The sequence below is a fragment of the Dreissena polymorpha genome, chromosome 14 (genome assembly GCF_020536995.1).
Source record: "Dreissena polymorpha isolate Duluth1 chromosome 14, UMN_Dpol_1.0, whole genome shotgun sequence".
Classification (NCBI taxonomy): domain Eukaryota; kingdom Metazoa; phylum Mollusca; class Bivalvia; order Myida; family Dreissenidae; genus Dreissena; species Dreissena polymorpha.
This window is the reverse complement of record NC_068368.1, coordinates 24,930,326-24,948,688: the sequence shown is the minus strand read 5'-3', so window position 1 is coordinate 24,948,688 and position 18,363 is coordinate 24,930,326. Positions and strand designations below refer to the sequence as shown.

General features: G+C 35.6%; 2 protein-coding genes across 35 annotated transcripts in view; one reads left to right on the top strand and one right to left on the bottom strand.

Annotated features, from left to right (window-relative positions):
- The window catches only part of LOC127857140 (Fanconi anemia group I protein-like), a 102,534-nt gene extending 101,029 nt beyond the window's left edge, over positions 1–1,505 (bottom strand). The window contains exon 1 of one of the 5 annotated variants that reach the window (XM_052393516.1): positions 1,381–1,505. In XM_052393516.1, the coding sequence (XP_052249476.1) occupies positions 1,381–1,460 (80 nt within the window). In that variant the 5' untranslated portion in view covers positions 1,461–1,505. Of the gene's footprint in view, positions 1–1,077; positions 1,184–1,380 lie in introns of those variants that run through there. The other 4 variants (XM_052393521.1, XM_052393518.1, XM_052393520.1 and 1 more) reach the window with 4 other exon arrangements.
- A 5,173-nt stretch (positions 1,506–6,678) lies between these two features.
- Positions 6,679–18,363, top strand: part of LOC127858832 (transforming acidic coiled-coil-containing protein 3-like) — a 164,936-nt gene continuing 153,251 nt past the window's right edge. For 27 of the 30 annotated variants that reach the window (XR_008039076.1, XR_008039077.1, XM_052396154.1 and 24 more), the window contains exons 1-6: positions 6,689–6,838; positions 10,874–11,847; positions 12,540–12,627; positions 13,110–13,329; positions 14,408–14,460; positions 16,035–16,086. Coding sequence is in view for 28 of the 30 variants with exons in the window: in XM_052396154.1 (XP_052252114.1) it covers positions 10,949–11,847; positions 12,540–12,627; positions 13,110–13,329; positions 14,408–14,460; positions 16,035–16,086 (1,312 nt within the window). In the remaining 2 variants the exon portion in view is untranslated. Of the gene's footprint in view, positions 6,944–10,873; positions 11,848–12,539; positions 12,628–13,109; positions 13,330–14,407; positions 14,461–16,034; positions 16,087–18,363 lie in introns of all 30 variants that reach the window. The other 3 variants (XM_052396127.1, XM_052396132.1, XM_052396130.1) reach the window with 3 other exon arrangements.

Sequence of the window (18,363 nt, the reverse complement as noted above, 5' to 3'; positions counted from 1 at the left end):
CCTATTTAATTGCTTAACAACGCAAAGAAACACAATATCATGCGTATCTAAAACGCCACAGGTTTTACTTATACGCAAATTCGTCAAATTTGATGCGTACAATACAATAGCTTCGATCGAAAATGCTTGGCTCATTTTCGGTATTTTCTCATTGGAATTATTTTTGTAATGCGGCGACGCTTTCATTCAGCATGCGCCTGGATGACGGAGCAGTAAAAGTCAAAGTTATCCAAACGCTCTGCGGTCTAGATTTCATTCTTGAATAAAGCGTCTGACCAAATTATTGACGACGACATACATGCGTTTTAAATCTGACTTAGGCTAATCCGTCGTTCATTGTGCATGTCTTTGTAAAGCGTCTGTACTTTCAGCTTCTATTACGATGCGAAATAAAATGTCTAAGAGAGGTCGAAAGATGTCCGCGATTGTTGCGCCAAAGTATCAGTCGATCGCAAACGTTTTCGAACCAAGAAAGCAAAATCCCATAAGTGCCGATTAATTCATGTTATCATTTTTTTAAGTTTAAAGTTTATATTATGCACAGTTTCAAGGATTAAAGATGTTATGAAACATCAGTTTATTAAAGTAAATGATGAAAGTTTACAGTTTTATTGAATCAATACACGTGTGCAGCTTCAACAGAAGTAAAGCGGCACTGGTTTTATGGTATAGATTTTTATATCTCATATCACCCTATTTCAAGAATGAAATCACCCTATTTATCAAAATCAATGGGTGAAAACCCTAATTCCCAAATAATTATCTGGGGCACTGAATAAAACAATGTTGTTTTTACATTGAACAGATGTTACAATCAAAGGTGCGAAAGTTTCCCATTATGATTCACACCTATACAGTGTTATTCACACCTATCCGCCTTATCAGTGGGACGAAGCGTCCAATGCCCGCCTTACACAAATATCAGTGGAACGAACTGGTAGTGGAACGAAACGTCCATCACCCGTAACTGACAAGTTAACATTGTGGTTTAACTTTAAGTCTACAAAAAAAATGGCACGTTGTTAAAGCGGTACAAAGTCTTAAATATAATGGAAAAAACAACAACATCATAATTACCTGATCTAAATGTGCAATTTAAAAAAAAACAAACATGATTACAACGCAAATTTTGTTTTGTTTACTGTAAACATTATACAAATTTGGCGGGAAATGTCTATTGAATTTTCACAATAATCAAATTCGGGATTAAGTCCCAACGGCTCAGAAGATGGTTTCATCCCACGGAAGTACCGTTAAACTGAATTTTGAACTGCGTTAGTCACATTAACAAAATTTAGCATGGGAATGGTATAATATAATAAATAATAAATAAATATTTATAAATAAATATTAAATACACTTATAATACCATCAACATTCTTGTTCGTTTGCACAGTCAGTTGATGCACACTCTTATGCTCAGACTGCCACAATGATCCCCGGATCCAGGTGCGCTCCATATACTGGAGAACATTAAAGGACCTTAAACTTATATGTTAATTTTGCGTTATTAGCAAGTACACAGTGGCTTCTTCCATGTACAATCTTTAATTATTAAGGTATTTTATGTTAGGCTTGATTTGGTCATTGTCGGCTCGGGTACTACTTAAATGAACCCCGTGTATACTTAAATGTACCTCGGTTACGGAAAATATAATGAAGCCTACCCGGGAATGCTTGCGCTTAATTGATCGTGTTCGGTTTTTTTTCTTCAAATAAGTAGTTTAATATTTATGTCAATATTCTGTTAAATGGCCTGTATATGATACGCATACTCAAAAAATAATATTTGGGTATTTCTATAAAATTTGCCATTCAAGATCTAGCAAACGACTCTTAAAGAATGTTATTTCAGTGTTGCAATATTAATTTGTCTTATTTAATAGTCTCTGTTTTATCGATATTTTTATATGTCCGTGCATCAGAAGTGCCTTTCTTCATAATAGAGCGTTTTGAATAAGTCAAGTGTCATCTCAACGTCATTTCCGCAACTAACCTTCAGTTTACTCCTATCAAAAACTCCAAAGCGTCTGCCGCAAATTTGAAAGTTGTGTTGATTTGTATGGTCAACCTTAACATGCCGTTGCGAAAATATAGAATATTTTCATATCAAATATAGTTTTAAGAGTTAACTTTCTTTAATCATCATTTCCGCAACGAAAAATATCGACACTTTTCTGTTTTGATAAGTTTACGAACGTTATGCTGCCAGTTTTAGACAGATAGTATTTGTTTTAAATTGTTTTAGCACAATGCATAAAGAAGTGACTTATATAAACGCCGTTGTTCATTAAATCCATCACAAATAGTTTGCGTTACGGAAATGACGAACTGTTGCGGTAATGATAGAAACATGGATGATATTTATGTTTGTTACAGAAAGAAAATTTCGGAATAAAACAGTGTAGTAAAAACACAAAGCGCAATTATAAATGTATATGGAATCGGAACTTTATTAAATTGAGCATATTCATCACAAAAAATCGGGATTAACTATCATTGAATTCATATTCTGTTACGACTATTGTGTCAAGTATTAATTGGTCGTTAAATTAAAGTGCATACTGTGCCTATTACATGTGTATGAAATAGGCACATTATACACTATGATATAATGACCAATTAATACTCGACACAATAGTCGTAACCGAATGTGAATTCAATGATTGTTAATCCCGATTTTTACAAACATGCAACACAAAAATACAACCCGAAAAACATTTTCATATCAAAGGATAATGATACATGTTTAAAGATCATATTTGTCTTTCACAGCCTCCCATATTGGTAGAGGTAGGGCCTGGTGACGGCCACTCAAATTCTCTGGTTCACAGGGTAACATGGTAATGATACGATCTTTTGCGTTTAGTTTAGGCAGGTTTTGTTTAAAGACAATTTTGTTTCGCATTCCGTAACGCGTTTTACGACATCGGATTTAGGGTGGTAATAAAGCTCCGGTACAGTCTAAATTGGCCGGGTGCCTGTTTGTATATTTTCAGTACCCGGTGTACATTGTAATATACATAAGAGTACCCGGGGTACAATTAAGTGTGACAATTAAGTAGTACCCGAGCCAAAGATGACCAATCGAGCCCAAGTTAGCACTTACACGAAAGGCAGGTATCATGGGTCTACCCAAGTCAGCTCATTCACGAAAGGCCAGTATCATTGGTTTATCCAATTAGCTCGTACACAAACGGCCAGTATCATTGGTCTCTCAAAGTTAGCTTATACACAAAAGGCTAATATAGCATGGGCCTCATCAAGGAAGATCACATATAATTAAAGGCCTGTGATGTTGTTCCGCTAGAGTTGTAATGCATGCGTCACATAATGTAATTTCTCAAACAAATATACTGGCTTCCTGTTAGAGCCAGAGAAGTTATAAAAGTTAAAGTAAAAAAGTTATCAATGGTACTGCCCCAGTTTATCTGAAGGATTCACAGGCACTTCAGGATACGAGCACGAAGTGACGCACAGTTTAACATCCCTTGGCGGAGAAAAATTAACTGACCGATCATAGGTTTTCGCTGGTCAAAAACTGTGGAATGATCTACATTGTTATCTGCAGAGCAAATTTGACTGAAACCAGTTTTAGATAAAACTTAAAATTTGTTTGTTTTAATAATTTAATTAGTAGTTTTTAGTGTACATAATTTTTATATTTAGCAGGTATTTTAAAAGAAGCTATTATAATTAACAACACATACCGGTAGATTAGTGTTAATATTTTTTAAATGGTGGGACATGCAAAGCTATGTTTTTGTATTTGTATGTAAATCGAATTTCGTATTAATGGCAAAAATAACAATTATCCAGCCCAACTGAAAAAATGAGTGGCCTTGTGAGTGACAGAAAGGACAAAGCGCAGTTGCTGTTCGACAAATTCAAATCCGTGTTAACAAATGACACAGGAGACACACATCTTCCAAGAACTACAAAGAGATATCGCGACCACTATCTCCACTCTTAATCACCACAATGGGCGTCGAGAAACTTCTCAAAAACATAAACCCTTCTAAAGCTCAAGGACAAGACATGATTGCGAACCTTGTTCTAAAGACCTGTGCCAGCAAGATAGCACCTGCTTTATGAACAATTTCCAAACATAAAAAACACTGTGGTAAACTTCCTTGTGATTGGAAGACGATTTTGTCTCCCTGTTTACAAAAAAGGCGACGTCTACCTTGCTAAAACTTACAAACCTGTGTCCATAACCTGCATAATATTTAAGCTACTAGACCATATTATATGCTGGCGCATCATTCCCCATCTGGAGAAAAAAAACATCTTTACTTATTTAAACAATGGTTTCAGAACTGGATATTTCTGCGAAACGCAACTACTGACTGCTGTTAAGGATCTCCTCACAAATTACTACTCTGTGACTCAGATAGAAATGACTATCATAGACGTCTGTAAGGCCTTCAATACTGTACCATACAAAAAGCTCCTGAACAAACTTGGACAGTATAGCGTGACTGGAAACCTTTAAGAGACCTTTTCACAGATTTTTGGCATATTTTGAAGTTAGTCATTAAATGCTTTTTTTTTGATAAATGTAAACATTGAATCTTAAAAGCTCCAGTGAAAAATCGAGAATAAAATTTAAAAAAGGAAAAAAATGTATCGCGCACTGGGGCTCGAACCAGTGATCCCCGGAGTCCTGGAGTAAAAACGCATTAACCCTCTCGACTATTCTGCCGAGTGTTCATGCAGGACGTATTATATATATTATATAAGCAATCTTCGTAGTTTCGTAAATTTAAACGACAACAACAGAACTCTCCAAATTATTCTATCGTTTCGCGTTGCAACGCTTTATAATTTTTAGGTTTTTAAATTGTCAAAAGATGCATATAATGGCTATATTAGACTATGGTAAATGTTCAGTAGTACTATTTCCTCACAAATATCATAACTAAAACGAAAATTTGCGAATCTGAAACAACTTTTTTCAATTTTGTCAATTTACCAAACCCTGAAATGATCCCTTTAACATATGACTTAAGGACCCAGACAGGGGTATGCAAGTTTTTTGTTGAAGGAGAGGAATCCAACACGGCCTTAGTCGATTCCGGTGAACTCCATGGCAGAGTTCTAGGTCCCCTGCTATTTCTCTGCCACATTAAATATCTTCCTGATTCTGTCAAGTCCTCCGTCTGCATATTTGCAGACAATTGCCTCCTGTATCGCACTATTAGATGTCGTCAGGACCACGATATCCTACAAGAATATCTAAACCAACTAAAAGTCCAATACAACTGGGGAATGCGCATCAACGCCAAAATATGCTACATCCTAACCATAATTACTCACAATTTTCCCAACTACAAAACCGCACCCTCAGCAAGTTCTAGAAAACCCATATCTCGGAGTAGCAATATCGGAAGACTTGACGTATCTTGAAACAATGCCCTGCATCCTGTCGTGAAACGGCTTATCCTGACTTAGTAAGGTCTATTCTTGATTATAGCTCTATTGTCTGCGACCCACATCTATAAAAAGACATTAAAAAATCCAAAAGCGGAAAGCAATATTTATGACCGGTGGCTACGCCAACAGAACTTCAGACTGTGTACTAGAACGCTTCATAATAAAATCTCTCCGCTCCAAAAAAGAATGAAAGCAACCATATTGACATTCTTCTGTAAGATGGTTAAGGGGCTAGTGCCGCTCGATTGGTCATTGTCGGTTCGGGTACTACTTACATATACCCCGGGTACTCTTATGTATACTTAAATGTATCCCGGTTGCGGTAAATATACTAAGACGTACCCGGGAAATTTAACGCTAAATCGGTCGTTTTCTGCTTTTTTTTAATTAATCATATTAACATGTATGTCAATTTTCTGTAAAGTGGCCTCTATATTATCGAAACTCATACTCAAAAAGCATGTTGGTGCAATTTTTTTAAAATAGAAGTTTGTTTTAGATAATCGGTAGCGCGTTCTACGAAATCGGATTTTGGGCGGGAATACAACTCGGGTACAGTCTAATATCGACCGGCTACGATTTAGTATATTTACCGTACACGGGGTACATGTAAGTATACTAAAGAGTACCCGGGGTACAGGTAAGTAGTACCCGAGCCGACAATGACAAATCGCGCGCTAGTGCCAGCCCTGCCAAGCCATGACTTCCTAACTCCAGATCGTGTATCAAAACGCAAAGTTATACCTAAGACTTTCTCAGATTATAACGCTGCCAACTTTATCGAAAAATACTCTACAAATAGTTTCAAGTGTTTTGTGCCAACCCACTGTATGCTTGGAATAAATATTATGAAAGTGTAGGGTTCGCAGATACAGTTGACAGTTGCCGGTCAGCTTTCCTACAGATCGAGGGACTAACCATCCTCTCCTGTTGCGCCATCGTGTCTATCCAGATCCACATTCTAGACGAAAAGTCCTAGTCATTTTTTCAGTGGCTTTCCCCTGAGCGTCATAAGATTGCAAACAATTTGTTATATTTTACCTCATTTATATATGTCCGTAATCTGTGACGTGGCATATATAAGAAATAAATTGTCCTTTCAATCACATTCATATTTTTAAAACGATGTTCGTTTAAACATTTTTTAACCGTTTTGTCTTTGGGCTGAGATTTCTGTATATTGCATTCAAGATAACCACGTTGAGTTAATTGCGGATGTAATACGGAGTTCTTTCCCTTTAGTAATCTTCAAAGATTTTGACAGTTCGGTCGAAGAAAACTTTTGAAACTTTAAACAACAAAATACTCATGTCCCATGTGTGTATGGTTATGTATTTATCGTCTATACTTGATTTTTGATTTTGGATTACTTATTTTGACGTATGAATGTCCCATTAAAGCTGTAAGTGGTTTCTAAATCCTGTGTCCTACTTCGATGTTTAAAAACATTTCATGACTGCATCATTGCATGATGAGAGACATAGCATGGTTAATCCTGGACTCCCAGGTATAATAAAAACATACCTTTTACAAAAAGTATAAACACAAATCTTAATTTGATGCTTTATATTGAAAACTAAGTAGTTCACTTAATTTCTCACTGGCCTGACTTAAAGGGGCCTTTTCACAGATTTTGGCATTTTTTAACTTATTCATTAAATGCTTTATATTTATAAATGTAAACATTGGATCGTAAAAGCTCCAGTAAAAAATCAAGAATAAAATTAAAAAAAGGAAAAGAACATTGCCGGAGCAGGTTTCGAACCAGTGACCCCTGGAGTCCTGCCAGAGTCCTGAAGTAAAAACGCTTTAGCCTACTGAGCTATTCCGCCAAGTACACATACTGGACGTATTTTATACCTTATATAAGCAATCTTCGTAGTTTCACAAAATTTAACGACAAAAACAGAACTCTCCAAATTATTCAATCGTTTCGCATGTAACGCTTTATAATTTTTAGGTTTTAAAATCGTCAAAAGATGCATATAATGGCTATATTACACCATGGTAAATGTTCAGTATTACTGTTTCCTCACAAATATCATAACTAAAACGAAAATGTGCGAATCTGAAACAACTTTTTTCAATTTTGTCAATTTACCAAAGCGTGTAAAGATCCCTTTAAAAGTGGATATCAACTACTTATTTTATTTGATTGTTTATATCCTCCAATTACCTTGAATCGAGCATGACCCAAAGTCAATCACTTGGTTTACATTAAGAACGCAGCTCTGGTGATGACGTCACACGCTTGCGCTCCAAGTATTTTGTTTTACTAATATTACTACGCTTGAAAATAATTATAGACACGACTCATATAAGAAAAAACCCAGATTAATTGTATTTAAAAATCTTACTTCAACTAAAATAATCCAAATTTATGCCTATTTTTTGCATTTTTTCGGTACTCTTCATTAAACTTGCACATAAATAGCAGACCACTGCCTTAGTGTAAACACAACAAATTCATGTATTTGATTTATTTGAATGAAAATTCTTTAATTTTTTCACGATTCCCATAAAATGTTGCGTTGAACAATCTGTGAACACATCGCAAAAATAGGTTACATGACGATATACACACATTCATTGGGTAAGCCCTGTCCCGATTGGATGATAATTTTATCAAATCTTTTAATAGGAACATATATATGCCAAAATTTTATTTGAACAAATTGCAAACGCTATTTCTTTTCCAACTCTTGAGCACTTTTTCGTGTCAATGTTGCTCAAAAGAAGATCGTCAGATAAAACAGAAACTTGTTAAATGGTAAAAAGAAGATATGAAAAAAGTTAAATTCATCTTTCAGTTTCTCTAAATTTGTTCAGTGAATCGAATTTTTAAAGTTTTGTTGACCTCCTGCCTATTGCAATCGAGTACTTTCGCTTTTCAGATGTGACCTCTCGACTCAAGGTAAACAACGCGCGTAGTGTATGTCATTTGCGGGTGTGTATGGAGCTATCGGCTTTGCGTGGTTAAACACGCTGTAAATAAACGATTTTGACATTGAATGAACGGGAATGAAGTAAATCTTTAAACATATATTGTTTATTGCTGTATTGTTTGAATTAATTCAGAAATTATTTTAGTTGTTTCCTTAACCGCTCGACTCAAGGTAATTGGAGGATACTCATGTTATGTCTTGGCACATTCTTAATAGTAGCCCATCATAGAACTCCATAGCAATACAAGTTTATGTTTAAAGTGTAACCCAGCAAGAAAAATTCCTGACAATAATGGGGATCAAACCCAGGACCTCCCCGTTCCAAATCAGGCGCATACTCTACCGCGTCGCTATAAAAGCTAGCTCATTTGGCCAGGCAGTATAAAATCTCCTTATACCAAACCCTGCTCAACACACCCCCTCTAATTGAGAAATTCTTCCATTAATTTCCCCATGCCAAGACATCTGAGGGACGTCTGGCACACATTGTGGGTTTATTACGTTGGGTGCCAATGTAATCCAGCCAGATAAATCCCCAACCACAATGGGGATTGAACCGGGGACCTCTTGATTCCAAATCAGGCAGACACTTTACCGCCTTGCTATAAAAGCTAGCTCATACAGCAAGGCAGTATAAGTTCTCCTTATACCGAACCTGCCAACCCGGCTACAATAGTATTCAGGGCCCTCAATCTATCCCCCACCTGAAAAGTATACTTTTTTCCCCTTTTGGGTGGAAAAATTCCCCCCAATTTAATTTTTTTTTAAAGATGTGTCTCATGATTATTTTACCTCAATTCTATTTCAATTTAATCTTGTCAAACATACTTAATTATGAAAAAAGAAATGAATATAGTGCAAACATGTACAAATGTAATAATGAGAGCTTAAGTAAAAAAGTCCCCCAAAAAGGGAAACACCGTGAAAATTCTCCCTCATGAGGGTAGCGACCGGCTTCCTTTAAAATGGATTGAGGGCCCTGGTATCGTCAAATACTATATTATATACATAACCAAAATGCCAGGACTTGATATGAAACTATCATTACAAAATACTAAAATAGACTTCTGTAATGTTTTAGCCTGTATTCTTCTATGTGTATAGAAGTGCTTTTTTATGCCCCTGGATCAAATGATCGGGGGTATATTGAAGTTGGCCTGTCTGTGATTCTGTCATTCTGTCCCAAAACTTAAACCTTGTTCATAACTTTTGCAATATTGAAGATAGCAACTTGATATTTGGCATGCATGTGTATCTCATGGAGCTGCATATTTTGAGTGGTGAAAGGTCAAGGTCATTCTTCAAGGTCAAATGTCAAATATATGGCTTTAAAGCGGCGTAGTAGGGGGCATTGTGTTTCTGACAAACACATCTCTTGTTTCATTTTATTCTTTCATTTTATAGTTTAAAATTTGTCATTTAAGGTTCATGATGAACCAACTGTTTGGTATTGTTTCTGATTGCCAGTGATTTGATTTGCTTCATATTTTACAGCCTGTGCCTTATGGATGGGGTAAAATAGCGTGATAAACCATGAAATTGTGAAAAATGTCACATAATTATAATTTAATATGATAAGAAATAACATCATTCCAATTTTTTTTAAGTGCATGTTTAACTTCATTTTTAGTTCGGCTGTTTTCGGAGAAAACCCGAGATATTGTCATAGCCAGTGTGTCCGTGTCCGCCATCGTCCGCAAAACCTTAACATTTTGTTAAGGTTTTGAACATTGGCTCTAAAATCAAAGTGCTTCAACCTACAACTTTGAAACTTATATGTAGCTGCACCTTGATGAGTTCTACATACCACACCCATTTTTGGGTCACTAGGTCAAAGGTCAAGGTCACTGTGAACTCTAAAAAAAAAAAGCTTTCGCAGCCAAGCGTGGCACCCGTTATGTGATGCTCTTGTTAAACTTACATTATAAAGTTCTACGGAATTATACCGCTGTATAACAAACTAATAAAGTATATAATTGTGTTAAATGGAAAAGTTCTAAGTGATTTTTTGGCCCAAAATTACAGCCTCTTTCAGACTGCTTTCCAGTGGCAAAAAGTAACATATTTTTCCCAAAAATCTGACAAAAATTTCAAAAAAAAATTCCAGAACTTTTCCAATAAACTTAATAATTAGTTTATTTAGTTTATTATACAGGGATATAATTATGTAACACTTTATAACAGAAAATGTTAAATGCAGTTAAACATGAACTTATAGACGATTGGAATACTGTTATTTTATACTATCATATTAGTAATGTTTAATTTTTCCCAATTGCATGGTTAATAACGCTATTTTTCCCAATCCAAAAAGCGAAGGCTGTAAGATATATATGTAGCCAAAAAAAACACTGGTTTGGCATCTTTTTTTGGTCAGGTTTTGGTTTAACTTTTGGCCTTTAAGAGGCTGTAATTTAGGCAAAAAAACACTGAGTGCACATAAGTTACTTTTTTTTTAAAGGGACTTATGTTGTATTTATTTTTGATTTCAGATGGAAGTGCAAATTTGCTGCTAGAATAAAATTTACTTGTGTTTAAAATATTAAAATTAAGGTGATAAAGTCAGAATGTCTGACAATGAAGAGAGATCTAATTCTCCCCCACTACCGAGAGGGGCATACAATATTAATTTTGATGATATTGACTTAGATGCAATAGACCCATTTAAACCTAGAGGTGGCATAGGAGTGGCAGCAAATAAGAACCCATTCGTGGGGAGATCAAAACTGTCAGCCTCCCCTCCACTGCCCCGACATGTGGAATGTGCAAATGATATTAATAGTGTACGTGATAATGTGGAAACTGAAGTGAACGGAATACCTGATGAGCCTGACGATCTACCTCCTCCACCACCTGATGAAAGAAATGAAGATGAAATGGAACAAGCAGAAAGCAGGGAAAATGAATCCGCAGTTTCAGAACCTTTACATTTTGAGGCTGAAGAAAACCCCTTTAAGCAAAAATCTAAGATAGCAAGGTCTCCCAGGGAAGAAATGGAACCAGCAGAAAGTGTTGAAAATGAAACAGCAGTTTCAGAACCTATAAATATTGAGGCTGAAGAAAATCCATTTAAGCGAAAATCTAAGATAGCAAGGTCTCCTAGAGGTGTAAAGGATGAAAATCTGTCTAAATCAGGAAATGAACTTGCACATTCTCCTTCAAACCGTGATAGTTTACCAGAGGATATTAAAAATCCCTTCCAGAGTGGGGAAAAACTTGGACGCAGCCCACCTAGCGATTACAGTGCCTTGAACAGGGACATCAACAATGATGATGAAAGTAGTGTAAATAAAAGTGAGACAGTGTCTGCAAATCCTGTTGAATCTCAAAGTCAAACCAAGGCGAAAAAGGGATTAAAAACAAAAGCCAAGTCTAAAACACCAACAAAACCAGCTGAGAGTCCTACAGAAGAGATTGAAAATGTCAAGACAGAATCTGAAGATAGCGTGGAAACTGTGCAAACATTGTAAGCATAGTTAAAATGGCTCTCACTGATACTACACTTGTATATTGTTAATGTATTAATTCTTGCAGGATCACTTTCTCTTTTTAAAGAGCACATACAAATGTTAGCCATTTTCATGCCATTAAGAAAAAAAGAATTTTCATTTCTTTGTTTAGTCAATTGTTCACATTTATAATCAATTACATCATTTATTTTACGCTTAAATATCAAGAGGTAATTTGTTATGTTGTTGAAAAAAGATGACTCAGAAAAATATAACTATTAAGAACTAACTAAGATAACTTATTTGAGACTTTGTGAAGCCCTTAACATTTGCCAGTATAAATTCTGAGTGATAAGATTTAACATGAAAATGCACATACTTTATTGACTACACATAGTTATATTTTGATTTTTGATGCCACCGGATCGAATGATCGGGGCATATTTTTTTTGGCCTGTCTGTCATTCTGTCCCAAAACTTTGGCATGCATGTGTGTCTCATGAAGCTGCACATTTTAAGTGGTGAAAGGTCAAGGTCATCCTTCAAGGTCAAAAGTCAAAAAATACAATCCAAGGGAAGTAATAAGCTTCAAAAGGGAGATAATTTCTAAACCTGCCAAATGATATATTGAAATATTATTTCAAAGCGGCACAATAGGGAGCATTGTGTTTCTGACAGACACATCTCTTGTTTTGGTCTGTTTTTACAGGAAAGCAGCAACTAGTCCGAAAAAGTCTGGAATAAAGAAGCCAAAAGCAAAGTCAAAGTTCAAACCACCTGCAAATTTTGGTGCTCAGGTAATAAAAATAATTATATCCTAGTAACCATACACAAAATCAGATGCATGTGTGTTACCATTAACACTATTAAGTATGTTTGGCACTATTTTAGGATCAGATTTGATTGACTCTAGGTTTGGATGATTCCCATCAAAGCTTTTTCTCATCATTTTGGAAAATGGCCAAATCCATGAAATTGTGAATTTGAGAAACTATTTACTTTAAATTGGGAAAAAGTAGTATTGCTTGATTTATAACTTTTGCATGATTATCGATTAAAATCCGAAAACATTAAACATTCAAATATCAGTATAATGGATATTATAACTTTGCACTCTTAATATTTGTAACTGTTCTCTTTTCTAACATCTGAATGTCAAACAATTATTTGCATATTTTGTGTCTGGAGTTGGGAGAAAAAGTTTCTTATAGCCATTGGGAATAAGAACGAAAAAACTGCAATAAAATCAGTCCAAAAAAGCTGTTTCATTAATTTTCAGAATACAGATGAAGATGTAGTGATCTTTGCACCACCTCCACCATCAGGTGGCAGCAAAAATGATCTGCCAATGACAAACGAAAAAGAATTTGAATCAGCCAATCCGATGACAGTTTCTGAGATTGTGGGTGGAGCTGGTGGAATGATTGACAGTGTTCATGATTTTGGTGCTGCAGATATGCCTGTTGAAAGCAACGAAGACTTTGTGGCACAATCAGAAGGTAAAAATAGTAACCTTATTACTGCTTTTGTTACATGGTTGTTAGTCACAAAGGTTTGTTCATAGGAACAGTTACTTTTTATACATGTTAATATTGTTACAATACAAAAGTCTTGAAACAACATGCTCAATTTTGCTTATATGGCGATATAACATATGAACAATGAAGTTAGTTATCCAACACTTTCCAGAAAAAACTGTAATATTTAAGGTGCTGAAATGTGTATGGAATAGATAAAGCCGGCAGGAAGGGGGGTATATTGAAGTCACTCTCTTTGTTGATCAGTTGGTCAGCATAAAAAGTTTTTTAAACGAATTTCTTCCACATTACTTAACTGAAACTTCAAATATGTCATATAACCGCGTGCAGATTCACTAGAGACTTTTTATCCTCAGTAAGCCCTTTTTTTACTGTTCTCAAAGACAGAATATCTGCAATTTTTCCCCAATCATTTAAATATTCAATTAAAAAAATAGAGAAACTTGTTTCAACTAAAATAATCTTAATGCAATTTAATGAAAGTTTAATAAATAAACACCTTGCAAGATAAAAGTTCAAATTAATCAATTATTAAATATATGATACAGATTTTACAAATTTTGGAGTGAACAATTCAAAATTGCACCTTAACACTTTTTCGCAATAAAGGTTAGAAAAGGGCCTGCCAGTGTTGCTCTCATAACTGAGTTATTTTCTCTTGATAAAAGTTGACAAAGCAAGCCCTTTTAAACCGTAATAAATTGTGTAACAAACTTACTACTCCCACATTTCTCAAGCATTGGTGACAAAACATTGCAGGGATACTTGTCAAGTGTGTGAGAATGCTACTGTCAAATTTGTGACTTCGATACATAAAATAAAATAATCCGTACAAACATGTTACTTTTGTTTATTACTTATTAATTTTTTATAATACTAAACATGTTTCGGCCATAGCCTTTATCAGTATTATCAATGTAAACAAAACCATAGGAAGTGACCTCAACATCATACATCAACATTGTGTCGTTTTTTGTTTATATATATATAACACATGATATTAAACTTTGATACAAGATTTATTTTTTCTTCTCTTCAGCATTTGAAGAGGGGGAGTCCTGGGGTCTGTTGCCAGATACCAACATGACCTGTGTAAGTGCCCCAGTCTGGGTCCTTAACCAGCATTATTTTGGGAAACTGAGCTTAATGCATGTGCACATAAAGTGCCATCCTGGATGAGCCTGTACAGTCTGCACAGGCTAATCAGGGACAACACTCTGTGAAGACCTGTGCAGTAAGCACAAGTTAATCAGTGAAGACACTCTGTGAAGACTGGATTTGCTTCAAGGAGAGACTTTCTCTAAACGAAAAATTCCAGAAAAGCTGAAAGTGTCATCCCTGATTAGCCTGTGCAGACTGCACAGACTATTTTGGGATGATACTTTATGCACATCTATTAAACTCAGTTTCTCCAGAACAATGCTCTTTATTGTAGAATATTACTTAAGCTGATTGTTCTCTTGTATACGCACACAAAGTGGGCATCTTCAACATTTGCACTTGTCAGTCTGTAGTTATGTTATGTACTTCCGTTCTGAACGTGTGCAATCAAGGCATTTGTTTTACGGATGAATTAAATTTAAACTTTCACAGCTTATTGACCCTAGTGTTTAGATGATCTTAAATCTTTCCCACTCAGAAGCAAAGTGAAAATGGCTATAAGCAAACATCATAAAACCAGAACAACCTGCGAGTAACTCGCAGTCTGTACAGGTTTTATGTTGTTTGCTGCTCATCAGTATCTAAGGGTTGGAAATGAAGCCTTTAAAACTTGAATCTAGTAATAAAGGTCTTTAATTTATTTAACTTTCTATGGGACTACAAATGCATTAAAATACATATTTAAGTGGTAACGGGTTTAAGCTATGATTCTTGACTGTGATCAGATTTGGCTGAATTATGACTCTTTGTCTTTTTTCCACAGTAGAATATTATAGACAACAAATTGTGCATCTTTGTGTCCTCTAAGTGCTTGGCATATTGTTAAAAAAATGGATGGCAATAATGTGTAGGTATTTTGTAAGGAAGTTATATTGGCAGTATTCAGTGTTTGCAGAATTATGTGTTCTTTTTCCATTTCAGACAATAATGTCTACAACAAATTGTGTACCCAACTTTTTTATGAACAAATAGGAATCACCATTTACATAAGTGTGTGATTTGCATTTAACTCTTTCAGTGCTGGAACCGAATTTTGAAGGCCTTTGCAAACAGTGTGGATCCAGATGAGATGCCACAGAACATGGCGTCTCATCAGGATCCAAACTGTTTGCTATTTTGATAGTATTCTTTTTAAAAAAAATCAAAGAAAATGCTAATTTTAGAAATTCAGCAGACAATATTTTAGCAGACGACAAATTTCTCAGCATGCAAAGGGTTAAAGTTATGATATGATCCTGGCTCTGTAAAAAGGGGGTTTAATGCATGTGCATGTATGCACAGGCTAATCAGGGACAACACTTTTTGCTTAATTAAATGGATTTTTATCAAGAACAGTCTTTAAAAAAAGAATTAAATAAAAGCGGAAAGTGTCATCCACACAGGCTAATCTGTAACGCACATGCATTAAACCCCCCATTTCACAGTGCGCGACCCATATCTATTTTGGTGGTAATACATTGACTTCAAAAACATAAATATCAATGTTGATTTTGATCCAATTTCAGGTCTCACAAATGGTTGGAGATGTTGAGCAAGACCTAAGGAACAGCTTTGAAGGTAAGAATATGTTCATTAGTTTTTGTAAACTCCCTTAACCCTATCTGTTTGGTAAGCAATGGGAAAATGGCTATATGCAACCAGCATAAAACCAGAATAGCCTGCGAGTAACTCAGTATCTTTGGGTTGGAAATGAAGCATTAAATACTTGAATGTAGTTAGGAAGGTCTTTAATTTATTGAGATTTTTAAGGAACTACAAAAGTGTCAAAGTGCGTATCCATGTGATAAAAAAGGGTTAAAGGATATTTGTTATGATGAGATCTGTTTACTAAAATCAACAATTTTTTGTGTAAACATTATTTTCTGGTGCTTTGGCTTACACTCATGATATCAACAACTTTTTAATTCTTATCTACTATTAAAACAGAATTGTGTTCTAACCCTTAACCACTCAGATACTTATTTTGACCTGTGAGTGGTCCCTTAGAAAATCAAATTAAACTAGAAATGGTGCGGCAGAGGCTAACGCGTATCCCCACGCCGCAATCAATTTTGGGTGGGCGTGGTCTATGTGGGCAGCGCGCCCCAGGGTTGGTAATGGGGCCATGCATAGAGATTGACCGTATTTTCATAAGAGATGTTCAGTATAATTTTGAAGTAAATCCGTGTAGAAATGAAGAAGTTAATGTAAAATATCCTAAAAAAATAAATGAAAATCTCTGACCCGGCCCTATCCCAACCCCCATAACTTTTGACCCAGGGGTCAGATCAAAATTTCAAATAGTGCACTGTCGCACATATGCTCATAGCTACCATGTGATTAAGATTCAAGGTTCTATCGCTAATAGTGTAGGAGGAGATAGTGGCAAGGACGGACGGACAGATGGCCCCCCCCCCCCCTGCTCCAATTCGGACAGTAGGGATAATCAATGACAAATAAGTATCAAAGTATTGACAGTACTGGTGTGACGATGCTTTTGAAGAGGATGGATATAAAAGCATCAAATTAAGTTTATCTACATCACCACAATTGTGTATGTGGGTACGCGAATTTTGGGCAAGAAAAAAAAATTGGGTACGAAAAGTTTCGGCGAGAAAAAATTATGCCCCCCCCCCCAAAAAAAAAAATGGGTATGAAAAACGAATTGGGTACGAAAAAAAAAATGGGTACGAAAAAAAAATGGGTATGAAAAAAAATTGGTTAAAAAAAAAATGGGTACAAAATTAAATTGGGTACGAAAAAAAATGGGTACGGAATTTTTTTTCGGGGTACCAGGAAGAATTACCTGTGGACCTCTTGATCAATTTGGAAGAGGACGGGAACCAAGCTGCCTTTACCTTTATCAATGGCACTGGGGTGGGTATTGTGGACATGGATGGTCTAGATAGACCATGTTGTCATAAGAGATGTTCAGTATAAATTTGATGAGTTGTTTTATTAACTCAATAATAATTACTCATGATTTTGAAGTGAACTCCTTTTATCAGAGACACCTTTGTGTAAGTTACATGATGTAGTTCAATGCAAATTTGGTTGTTTTCAAACACACTCAGTCTCATGTTCTGGCCAATAAAAAGAAAGACACACCAAAACAGCAAAGTATACAATCAGTAAACAAAAATGCAACAACAACATAATTGGTAAGCAACATTTTGATTTGTGATTTGTTCTATACTTCTCCAATTGTGGTTTTGACAGGTCTAACAGCTAGCTGCAGCATTGTTGTTTTTATGCCCCCAGATTGAATGATCGGGGGTATATTGTTTTTGGCCTGTCTGTCTGTCATTCTTTCACTCTGTCACTCTGTCATTCTGTCCCAAAACTTTAACCTTGGTCATAACTTTTGCAATATTGAAGATAGCAACTTGATATTTGGCATGCATGTGAATCTCATGGAGCTGCACATTTTGAGGTGTTAAAGGTCAAGGTCATCCTTCAAGGTCAAAGGTCAAATATATGGCTTCAAAAAGGCGCAGTAGGGGGCATTGTGTTTCTGACAAACACATCTTTTGTTATGCCCCTGGATCGAATGATTGGGTTTATATTGTTTTTGGCCTGTCATTGTGTCACTCTGTCATTCTGTCACTCTAACATTCTGTCCCAAAACTTTAACCTTGGTCATAACTGTTTGAATATTGAAGATAGCAACTTGATATTTGGCGTGCATATGTATCTCATTAAGCTGCACATTTTGAGTGTTGAAAGGTCAAGGTCATTCTTCAAGGTAAAAAATACAATCCAAGGGAAGTAATAAGCTTTAAAAGGGAGATAATTTCTTAACCTGCCAAATGATATATTGAAATTTTATTTAAAACCAGCGCAATAGGGGGCATT